This window comes from Mixophyes fleayi, chromosome 6 (assembly GCF_038048845.1).
Source record: "Mixophyes fleayi isolate aMixFle1 chromosome 6, aMixFle1.hap1, whole genome shotgun sequence".
NCBI lineage: Eukaryota > Metazoa > Chordata > Amphibia > Anura > Limnodynastidae > Mixophyes > Mixophyes fleayi.
Genome location: NC_134407.1, coordinates 77,286,323 through 77,298,547, shown reverse-complemented (window position 1 = coordinate 77,298,547; position 12,225 = coordinate 77,286,323). Strand labels below are relative to the sequence as shown.

The 12,225-nt window shown below is 43.8% G+C and overlaps 1 protein-coding gene across 5 annotated transcripts in view; it reads right to left on the bottom strand.

Moving 5' to 3' along the window:
• CEP131 (centrosomal protein 131) overlaps positions 1-12,225 on the bottom strand; it is a 105,694-nt gene that overhangs the window by 49,605 nt on the left and 43,864 nt on the right. For 3 of the 5 annotated variants that reach the window (XM_075216893.1, XM_075216896.1, XM_075216894.1), the window contains exons 14-17: positions 10,972-11,109; positions 10,659-10,784; positions 2,679-2,795; positions 1,452-1,481 (exon numbers count right to left, since the gene is read on the bottom strand). In XM_075216893.1, the coding sequence (XP_075072994.1) occupies positions 1,452-1,481; positions 2,679-2,795; positions 10,659-10,784; positions 10,972-11,109 (411 nt within the window). The remainder of the gene's footprint in view (positions 1-1,451; positions 1,482-2,678; positions 2,796-10,658; positions 10,785-10,971; positions 11,110-12,225) is intronic. The other 2 variants (XM_075216895.1, XM_075216897.1) reach the window with 1 other exon arrangement.

The following is a 12,225-nucleotide window of genomic DNA, read 5'->3' as shown; positions in this document are numbered from 1 at the left end:
TCATCTGAGCTGCTTCTGCTGATGGTGATTGTAGATAGGCTGTTGGGCAGGGCTACGAGAGAAAGGGAAGTGTGTGAAGGAAGGAAGTGAGATTGGGCATGTGTGAAGGCATTTTTTTATGCATAGACTTTGGGGGGAGAGGTTGCGACAACGAATGGTCACCACAGGCTACAAAACCACAGTGAAAATTGGCATGGCTTCAGAGAGGAAATGCAGAGTCTTCTTCTGTGCACGGCTACTCACCGCTCTCTGGACATGTTCCAGATTTTTGTGTTTCTCACAGAGGTGCACTTCTAACTAGCAGAAGAGGCACACTGTGCAAAAATGTAAAGTCTAACCGCTGACCCATTTAGAACGACCCTTTCATTAAAAATACTTTTATGCTTTTCTCCCAAAATGAAATCACTTGCCCAATTCCTCCCCCAGCCTGTGCAGACGTCTGCTCCTTTGCAAACGTCACAATCTTAGTATATATGCACTTTGACGGAAATCTAGGAGCACGCACGCAAACAGAGGCTCATAGTGGGAATAAATCTGATTTTGCACTGAGCTTTGGTCATTTTGGGTTTTGTAAAAAACCTACACTGGAGACAAAACAAACTCAACTTTAAATTTACTGATGTTTATTAGGGCAGATAAGCAGGGATAACATCAAAACCTTAACCTATGAGTAAATTTCATTCTATAAAATGCACTGGGTGACTTCAAAAATGATTATTTAAAACAATTAACTTTGAATATTCATTTGGCCATTTTCAGAAATTAGTGATTAGTTGACAATCCTTCATTATTACCCCTGGCAATCATCCTTGCAATAAATTATTGTTCAGGGAGGCCAATATACACATTGCATACCTCCCAACTGTCCCGAATTATGGTTCTGTCCCGCCATCCTAATCGGTGGGAAAGATGGGAGGTAATTTGTTCACCGCTGCTCTGCATGGCAGAGGAACAGTGAATGGGTGCAGCGCACACAGCAATGAAGGGGTTTAGAGGGAAGAACGGGGAAGGATGGTGATTCAAAAAGCGCTAGGCACACCCCCATTGGGTGTGACCAAGCCCCCAGCATGACGTGGCCTTGCCACCGTCCCAATGCTGCCTTCAAAAAAGTTGGGAGTTGTATTTATTCTTCTCTAAAATGACATGCCGCTTCTAGGCTATAGAACATAAGAAAGTCAAAGTGATAGAGGGACTGAGGAAACAGATATCAAGTAGAACTAATTGAGTTAGCACAGTGTTATGGAAACATGCTGGGACACACATAAACTGGGTGAAATTCTTCATTAATTTCTTAGGGCGTTAACATACACACACACACACAGAAGGGTATACAGCATCTGTATAATCACGGGTGCAATGAACAGGGATTCCTGTCAGAAGGTGGATGGAGGCGTTAGAGGAAAGAGGGATGCGCAAACAATTTGCAGTGTGCATTTAGCTCACACTATTACCTCACACAGGGGGCCCAGAGTTTGCCAAACCTGGGGAAAAAGAGAGAGAAGAAGAAAGGGGGAAAGAGGTAACAAATCAACAAACCCATATAGTAAGTAACAAAGGAAATGACTCCAGTAGAAGTTGTGAAAAGGATTTTGGCAACATATACTTAGGGCAAGGCACTGCAGTCTTTCTATAAACACAGAAGGACAGTTGAATCATTTCATTTGAAGCCAACATGTAGCCTTCACCCAGTGGTGGAAGCCATTTTCTGGGCATAAAGGGACTGATGCAGAGTTGGAAGTCAGAGGTCTGTTTGCTTAGTGTAAAATATGTAAATTGGCACTGTACAAGCCCACAAAAAAGCGCACAAGATAAAAATGCTGTATGACAGTTTCTTCAGGAGCTCTAATAAAAGATGCAGCTATTACTCCTTATAACATTTCATACCCACAAAATGTCAAAGAAAATTGTTAAATATAGCTGACTATATAGAACTTGAAACTTTATTTGGCATCATTCTGCAATGTGCAGGGTAAATGAGGCTGTGTACAGGAGACATGGACTTAAATTATGTGAGAGATTGTCTTGTAGTCTCCTAGGTAATAGAAATGCTCTCCACAGACTTCTGGCTTCAATCACAGGGGCACAACCTGAGTTGTCACTGCACACTTGAAGGTATATACAATTCTTTGCCATTTCAATCAACTCAGCAGCTCATTAGCCATTGTGTTTAGGCTGCACAATGTGTAGTTTACTTTTTAACAAATCCACATTCATGTCCCAGTTTTACAAGAAAATGTCATTCTAAATCTTCATTGCTAAAATACGGAAATAATAAGCAACAATATTCTAAGGGGCAGATTCAATTCAGCGCAAGGTGCCGCCATACATCGCCTCAATGTTCGGATGCGCATATTTCCAAATATCCCTGTAAGGAGTCTCCATTATTTTTTTGTGCACTTCTATGGGACGCAAGGGAAAACGAGCATAGATTTCAGTCAGAACATCAAGGCGATGCGTCTCTGCGGACTGTTACGGAGACACACTGCAACACCCTGCACTAAACTGAATATGTCCCTTTAAGTTGCCTAGAGGAGTACAACACAACATTAGCAAGAGACAATGGTGGAGGCCTACACAAGAATACCAATGTGACCTGTTACCTCCAACATAATGCAAACTATGTAATGGACATCAATCTCTTGACAATACCACGAGAGTTGTTCAGCGGTGTCTCTCACCATTTCATGCTGATCCTGCATCTGGGTGATCTTGGTGGCATACTTCTGATCCACTTGCTTCAACTCATTTACTAGCGACTCACACCTCTCACTCAGGGCTTTCTTGTCATCAATGAGCTGTGGAAAAATGAAGCATATTGGGTACTTAGGCTGATAGAAGATGACCGTCACCACAATGAGTAAATCTCTAGAAAATCTTCTCTATTGCTTGGCTTATAGAACATGTACAACTCTGTGAAAACTCTCCATTATTAGAAGAGATATGGAAGACATGATAGTAGAAGCTTGTTATTCAGAAGAATGAACCCCAATCAATGGCTGCCACAGTGAGGTCATTCATTCACAATCAATAGAATGCACTTTCACAAACAGGGGTGCCACATTATACAAGGGGTCCACTTGCCATAGGAACCTTCATTAAAGAGGATTTTCAACATTTGGGATGAGAGGGTTCATCACAACTCCCCTCTAATCCACCAGCTGTGGTTTCTCTCCTGATATCCCCCAAATAGCGTGATTATAAAATTTCTTCTATTGAGTCCACTATCTGAAGGTTTTCAGGTCTTAAATATTGGGTGAAAGACATGCAGGTGCCTGTTACCTCAACCATTGTTGCATTAAACTGCTAAATATGCAAAGGGAGGGACCTTCACCAGTGTACTAACCTAGCGTAAGGGGCAGGGGATAGGACACTGATAACTTTACTCCTCTAATTTAGATGGAAAATGCCAAAGGTACATTAGGTGGCTGAAGAGACTAAGCAAAGTTTACATAAAAGTGTCAAGATTTTTTCGTTTCTTTTTAAAAAAGGGAGCTCTTCAGTGAACAGTGAGGATACTCCTCATGGCTCGTTCATTTCAGAAAGGATTCCACATCCACTGCAATTTTTGAAAAGCATTCTCTCCTCATCAGGCAATATTATTGTTATTATCGTAGATTTATCGTAGATTTGAAAGGCGCCACAGTACTCCACAGCGCCGTACAGTAGCGAAAACAGTACATAGATAAAACAGGGACATACAAAGCAGACAAAACAAACGCAGACATGAAAACAAAGGGTATGAAGGAATCTGCTCATTAGAGGGCTTACATTCTAAGTGGAAGACGGCATAGCTGAACCAAGAGGAGTAAATGTGTCTCAGAGTGGAGATTGGGATAGCTGTGAGGGTGCATTAGCGTGAATAGTGTTATCGAGGATAAGATCCCCTCTAAAAAAAGAGATGGGTTTTCAAAGAGCATCTAAAGATTTAAAGGCTGTGGGAAAGTCTGATTGAGCGTGGCAGGGAATTCCATAAGTGGGGAGCAGCATGGGAGAAGTCTTGTAGGCGGGAGTGAGAGGTGGTTACCAAAGACGAGACAAGGCGCAGGTCAGAGGTAGATCTAAGAAGGTGAGAGGGAGAGTATTTTGATATGAGATTTGAGATGCATGCAGAGTTAGTGTTGTTGAGGGCTTTGTAGGTAAGGGTGAGTAATTTGAATTTGATTCTGGAGGACATAGGGAGCCAGTGCACGGATTTGCAAAGTGGTGCAGCAGATGTGGAGCAGTGAGAGAGAAAGATCAGTCTTGCAGCAGCATTTAGGATGGATTGTGGCTATATGGGTGTCAGAAATGCCAGATAGCAGGAGGTTGCAATAGTCAAGACGGGAGATGATGATAGAATGGATAAGTTTTGGTAGCATGTTGAGTAAAATAAGGGCGCATTCTGGCAATGTTTTTTAGGTGGAGTCGACGGGACTGAGAGAGAGTCTGGATGTGAGGAATGAATTAGAGGGCGGAGTCAAGTGTGACAAGGCAGTGGGCTTGGGAGACTGAAAAAACTGTGGTGTTATTAACAGAGAGGGAGATTTGAGAACAGGTGGTGAGTCTGGCAGTAGGGAAGATAATAAGCTCCGTTTTGGACATGTTGAGCTTTAGGTAGCATTGGGACATCCATGTGGAGATAGCAGAAAGACATTTGGTAACATGAGATAGTACAGAAGGAGAGGTCAGGGGAAGATATAGAGATTTGGGTATCATCAACGTAGAGGTGGTATTGGAGGCGATAATAATTATAATGAGCGAATTAGTGCCCCAAAAGAAGAGGTGTACAATGAAAAAAGTAAAGGGCCAAGAACAGAGCCTTGTGGGACCCCAACAGATAGTCGGAGTGGAAGGGAGGATATGCCATAGTTAAAAACACTAAAGGAACGGTTCGATAAGTAGGAAGTGACCCAGGAAAATTAAGAATTATACTCACCGTTAATTTCCTTTCCTTGAAATACTCCATGGCAGCCCTTACAATGGGTTAATCCCTGATCAGCTAGTGTAGACAGGAAGAAATTTGTCCCATCTGGCCCCTATATAAGGCAGCTCCTCCTCTTCCTCAGTGTCTTTCATAACTTCCCAAGCTGTCCTATACATAACTACAGAACAAGGGTGGGTAAATATAGGGCTGCCATGGAGTATTTCAAGGAAAGGAAATTAACGGTGAGTATAATTCTTAATTTTCCTTTTCCTACTCCATGGCAGCCCTTACAATGGGATATACCAAAGCAGTACAAAAATTGGGAGGGCAATAAAACCAACACCTTAATAAAGTCAAACAGAAAATTTATTTACAGTGCTTGTTGGAGACTCTTTCTCCCAAACTGTCTTTCTTTAGAGACTGAAACGTCAAGAAGATAATAGCTAGAAAAAGTGTGCACCGACGACCATCCGGCTACCATGCAGATGTCAGTTGCCGATGCATGTGTTCTATGTGCCCAGGAGGTTGCTACCACCATAGCTAAATGTGCTTTCATTATTCTAGGTACCTCCTGCCATTTCCGCCTGTAGACCTGTGCAATCCCTTATCTGATCCTCTTTGCCAATGTGGGTTTGGATGGGGCCTGTCCTTTGCGAGGACCTTCCGAAAGCACAATAGTTGCTTTGTCTTCCTCAGATTTTTTGTTCTGATGATGTACGTAGATATAGCCCTCACTAGGTCTAGAGTGTGGAGACGTGTTTCGTCACTGTTAGCGGGATGAGGACAAAGAGATGGCAGAATCAGCTCCTGATTGATGTGGAATGAAGATACCACCTTGGGTAAATAATCCAGATTCGTCTTCAGAACCACTCTGTCTTCATAGATATTCAGAAAGGGTTCTTCACACCATAAAGCATGCATGTCCCCTATTCGACGAGCCGAAGAGATAGCCACCAAAAAGAGTACCTTTAGCGTGAGGCATCCAAGAGATAGGTCTTGTAACGGTTCAAACGAATCGGCTGTTAAGGCATCCAAAACAATATTAAGGTCCCAAGGGGCTAAGAATGGTTTCCGTCTTGGGCGTAACCTCTTTAGTGCTTGAAAAAACTGGAAGATAAGACCCTGAGACGCCAGTTTGATATCAAGAAGGATGCGAAGGGCCGATACTTGTACCTTCAGCGTAGCAGGTGCTATTCCTTTAACAAAACCATCTTTGAGAAATTCTAACACACCGGGCACACTGGCAGATATGGGATCCTTCGCCATGTCTCCTGCCCAACAGATAAATTTTTTCCAGATTCTGTAATAAATCACAGAGGAGATTTTCTTCCTGGCGTGAATTAGAATGTCTATTACTTCATCCGAGACCCCTTTGGATTTTAGAAATTGCCTCTCAGTCTCCATGCCATCAAACTCAGGGAGTTTGGATTTGGATGTAAAACTGGACCCTGATGTATGAGGTCTGGCCTGATCGGTACCGGCCATGGATGTTCCAGCAACATTCTCTGTGCTACAGCGAACCAGGGACACCTTGGTCCCGCTGGGAGGATCGCTATCACCTCCACTTTCTCTATCCTTATTTTTCGGAGTATCTGAGGGATGAGTGGAAAGGGAGGAAACACGTACCCCAATTTGAAGTTCCACTGTATTGATAGGGCATCCATCCCTAGGGCTCTGATGTCTCTGTGACGGGAGTAGAAGAGGGGTACCTTGGTATTGCTTTCTGTGGTCATAAGGTCTATTTCTGGTGTTCCAAATCTACATTGTACCAGCTGAAAGACTGCTTTGTGCAGCTCCTACTGCCCTGGGTGAACTTGGTGTCTGCTCAAGTAATCCGCCACTACGTTGTCTTTGGCTGCTACGTGAAGGGCTGTGAGAGATCTCAGATTCGCCTCTGCCCACTCCATCAGAGCGGTTATTTCTGCCAACATTGTTCTGCTCTTGGTACCACCTTGCTTGTTTATGAAGGCAACCACAGTCCTGTTGTCGGAGAAGACTCATAGATGCTTGTCTCTTTGATAGGACTGGAATTATTGGACCGCCCGCCAGACTGCTCTCATCTCCAAGATGTTCTCCTGAAGAATTATCTCTTTGTCTCGCCAAGTGCCCTGCGTGACCATACCTTGCATGTGAGCACCCCAACCTAGTGCACTGGCATCTGTGGTAAGGATATACCAGTCTGGTACCGAAAGGGTCACACCTTGTTTTCTCAGGCCTGGGAGCTACCACCAATGTAAGGACTGTCTGGCTGACCTTGAGAGATTGATTTTGGAGCTATGGACCCCACTGTATGATCCCTCTGCGCAAAGAGGTTTGCTTGAAGTACTCTCATATGCCACTTCGCCCATGGTAGTATTCCTATAGTTGAGGAAAACATTCCTAGGAGGCGTAGATATGTTCTCGCTGACACACGAAGTTGGATTTAAATCAGGTGTGCTAACAACTGGATCTTGCCGGCCCTTTCTTGAGAGAGGCAGACTTTGTCCATACATGTATTTATTTGCACTCCTAGAAATACAAGCTGTTGTGATGGTATCAACTGGCTTTTTTCTATATTGACTAACCAACCATGTTGTTGCAGAAACTGGATCACTTGAGATGTAGTTTTCCAGGCTGTTTCTTCTGATTTTGCCGAAACTAGAATATATTCCAGATATGGCCACAAGGTCACTCCTCTTTCCCTGAGCACCGCCATTAGCACTACAAGGACTTTGGTGAATGTTCTTGGAGACGTGGAAAGGCCAAACGGAAGACAAGTGAACTGGAAGTGATGCCCTAGAATGCAAAACCTTAGAAACTGTTGGTGATGGGATGTGACCAGAATATGGAAATATGCATCTTTTAAGTCTATTGCGTTAGAAAGTCTTCTGTTTCTAGTGCTTTGAGAATTGTGTTGACAGATTCCATCCTGAAATGTTTTGCTCGCACATAGCAGCGGAGAGCCCTTAAATCTAGCACTGTCCTGAAGGCCCCTGATGCTTTCTGGACAAGGAAAAGTCTGGAGTAGAACCCTTTTCTTTCTCGTGCTGACGGTACTGATACAATAGCTCTTGTTCTCACCAGGCCTCTGAGACTTTCCTCCAATGCCTGCCGTTCTAGGTTAGACGAGGGACTTCTTGATTGAATGAATTTGTTGTCTACAGGGTATGTATGGAATTCTATAGCATATCTCTTGGTGACTATCTCCTGGACCATTTGTCTTGTGTGGTCTGAATCCAAACTTTTGCAAAGCGTGATATCCTGCCACCCACTGGAGTTAGTGGGGACTGGATTCGTAGATAGTCATTGCATCCCCCTTCTTGGTCTGAAGGGCCGAAAGGACTGTCTTGCCATACTATCCTGTTGTCTAGAATATCGTCTCCCTGGCCTGTAGGTACGGGCTTCCTTAAATTGCTCTGCATAAGGTTGTCCAGTTTTTCGCCAAACAGAAAACTGCCTTGATATGGAAGAGTTGTCAGACGACTTTTAGATTGGTGATCTGCCGCCCACGGACGTATCCAGAGCGCCCTTCTCGCTACTACTGCTGAAGTCATGCTCCTGGAAGAAAACACAATCGTATCCAACGCAGCTTCACACAAGAAATCAATACTTTTTTGCATAATCTCTAGGGATACGAGAAGATACACTCTATTTATCTCATCCTCGATATCCGTATATAGAGTATTGGCCCATAGTCTCAGGGCTCTATCTACCGAAGCCATGGCTACCCCAGATTTTAGGGTTATGCCTGAGGAGATAATTTCCTGAAGGAAGTCTCCATTTTCATATCCATAGCATCTTTCAATGGACCCCCATCATCCCATGGGAGAGTGGTCCTTGAGGATAGGCCAGCTATAGCTGAAACCACTTTAGACACTGAACACCATTTCAGCAACTTTATCCTGAAAAGGGTACATGCGATTTAGCCTCCCCATGTTAGGATTACTTTTGTCTAGAGCCTGACGTTCATTAGTAATCAAAAATTTAACTACTTTATGCGTATGTAACACTCTAGACTTCACTTGGTGCTCTGCAAAGAATGCATCCTGCGGTTTGATTGGTACTGCTGGCACTTCAATACCTAATGATTTGTTAAAATGCTTCAGTATAATAGTATAATATTTACAGTATCCAAATTAAACATTCTGGGCTCCTCTTTCACCTCAATCTTACTATCTGAGTCCCATTAATGAGTAGAGCTGAATGTTTTGGAGGACGGCTCTGGCCTTATTTCCTCCATATCTTCCATTGTAGGGACCCTGGCCCTTGTAGCTCTTTGTTCTGGGGCCTGAAACTCCTGCATTGCTTTAGCCATCCATGAAAAGAACTGCCTGGATTGTTCAGGGGGGGGCAGGCTCCTCTTTAGTTTCCGGGGTGCATGATACACATAATGGGTCAGTACAATCCTTCGGCAACCTGCCATCACAGGCTGCACACACACGATTGTTCACTTTCCATTTCCTTTTTCCCTGCACAAGCTCCACAGAGGTACTGTAAACACATAGAAAAGAAACTAAGTAACCTATCCTTAGGAATAAAAAGGACCCCTTACTAAGGGCTTACCTTGGGGTGTCCTTCGGCTTTTTTGGGGCGAGTTCTTGGTCCATAGTGCACTAATAGCTGCCAAGTCCTGCAGCTTCCAACACGAAGCAAAGACTGAACCTCATTGATAATGGGCTACAGCTGCTTAATATAGTGCCTGCTCTCGGCATCATCATAGTGAGTCTTAGCATACTTATCACCTGATTCTTTCCACAGATGAGTCTGCCAGAGAATCAGCACCGCTGGCAACGTATAGCGCGTGCACTGTCCTCTGTGCGCCTTGTCCTCCCTCCTGTGTGCACAACCCCGGGAGTCTCATAAGATTCAATCAAAGAGAACACCCGTGCCCAGCTGAAACTGCCCTGCAGCCAGCCCAGAGCAAAAAGACATAACCTCAGGTCAGCCCTCTCGAATAACAAACAAAAATAACAAATGCTCACTACACTATCCTGTCCTAACACTGCTGAGACAGGAAGAAAAGACACTGAGGAAGAGGAGGAGCTGCCTTATATAAGGGCCAGATGTGACAAATTTCTTCCTGTCTACACTAGCTGATCAGGGATTAACCCATTGTAAGGGCTGCCATGGAGTAGGAAAAAGAAATAACTGTCACGAAGACCAATGGAGTGAAGGGTGTGTGTAGGAGAAGAGGGTGATCAACAGTATAAAAAGCAGGAGATAGGTCCAGGAGATTAAGTATGGAGAAATTAGATTTTGCAGTAAGTAGATCATTAGTCACTTTTGTGAGAGCACCTTCAGTGGAATGTGGTGGGCGGAAGACCGATTGCAGAAAGTCAAGAATTAAATAAGAGGAGAGAAAGTGAGACAGATGTTTGTACACTAATCGCTCAAGTAGTTTGGAGGCAAAGGGGAGGAGAGAAATAGTGCGGTAGTTGGATAGAGAGATGGTTTCTTTAGAATAGGTGAAATGAGCACATGTGTAAAGGAGGATGGAAATCTGCCAGTGGAAAGAGAGGATTAAGAGGCAAGTTAGAAGTGGGCATGTAGTGGAGGAGAGAGCGGAGAAGTTGGGAGGGAATAGCGTTGAGTGCACAGGTTGTAGGGTGAGATGATAAGATGAGTGCAGAGACTTCGTCTGCAGTTACTGGAGAGAAGGATTAAAGTGTGGATTGGGGAGTGTAGGTAAAGGTGGGTAGAGTAAGTGGGGTGAGTGTAAGGCACTAAATACTTTCCTGTGACCTGGTCCGCTATTTACAACCTAAAACCTGTTTACCTGGTCTATGAATGTCAGGTGTCTCTGTATGGTGGCTTCATATTGCTCACTCTGCTGTTTCAGTTGATATCCCAGCTCTTTTTCTGTTTGCTTTACATGTCGTACAGTTAGCTCACGCTGCTGGGCCTGTGAACAGAGAATGTGGGGAAATCTATTAAGAATCTCATTCCTTATAGACTACATGATCTGCATTATATGTATGTGTAAAATCAGATACACTCTCAAAGTTCTGTGTAACAGCTATGCAGCGCTTACAGTCCACAGTAAACAAAGCAAGCAGCTTCATGGAAGAGGACTGTTAAGAGATACCCACTAAAGCGGTCTGCAGGAGACTCGTTGCTTTCCTTTTCTCCTCCAGTTCCAATCGCATCTTCAGCATGGAACTTGTCACCTCTGTAGCAACAGCCGATGCCTGTTCTAGATGTGTCAACTCATCCTCAGAGAGCAAAGCCTTGTGACCAAGGCAAAGATAAAAATTATATTAAATATGAACATAGCATTGAAATATTACTTGTTAAAAATATATTTTGTAGAGCTTGTTTTACGGAATTAAACAAGAATAGTCCCATGTCTGGGAAAACTTTTGATTTCATAATGATAGCCTAGTGACATCTGCAGTATTTTCCATGATATTCCTGTTCTCCAATGCTTTAGGAAGAAGTCTTCTATTCCACGCTCTAGAGGGCAGGACACTGTACAAAACAACTGACCCCACCTCGTTTATAAACCTTGCCCCCTGCTCCTCTCCAGTTAACCACTAGCACAGCAATGAGAAAAAAATCAAAACAGGAGCAGCTGCAAGGATAATGTGTCCATATACCTGGAGGAGACAGGGCTCAGCTCCCCTATAGCACTGGAGAAAAGGATGCAACAGTACCATGATCAACGGGAGGGGAAGGAATGTCTGAGAAGTAAAAGCCACCTGGAGAACTTTCTACACAGGTGGTAAGGTTCACCTTATAGAACTTGGAAAAAAAATGCATGGTCAACCAGATGGCCTCTCTGTAAAACTGGTCCACCAAAGTCTTTTAGACAACGTGCCTTGGTCGGATGCACCAGAAGCTAACAGTACACTCGCCACAGAGTAATGTTGGCAAATGGTAATATGGACAGTGTGGAGGTGCTGAACCCTTTTTTGTGGCCATCAGAGTCAGCCAACAAAAAGTCCAAGTAACAGAACTCCGCCATCCTGGAAAAAAAAAAGAGAAGAGAAGTTTCCTTTGTGCCTTCAATGATAGCAACACAAAGATGTCACCAGCAATTCACAGTTGACTTAGAAGCCGCAAATCAACCCTGGTTAAATGGAAGTGACCTTCTGTAGGACAGCCTTTCCTTTTGGAACACAAGGTACAGAGACTGGTTGGAAAGTGTTGACTGCTTTGTGACACTCAATACAAAAGGTGGATTTTTATACTGAGTCCATCTGGGGGAAACTGCTACCATGGGTTGTATGAGGGAAGCTAGGAGTTGGCACTCAAACAGCCAATTATTTGTTTAACCTACAGACAGACTCCTCCCCTCTGCAAACCCCTGCATTCTCAGTGTATTTATAAGGCCCCAAGGAAGG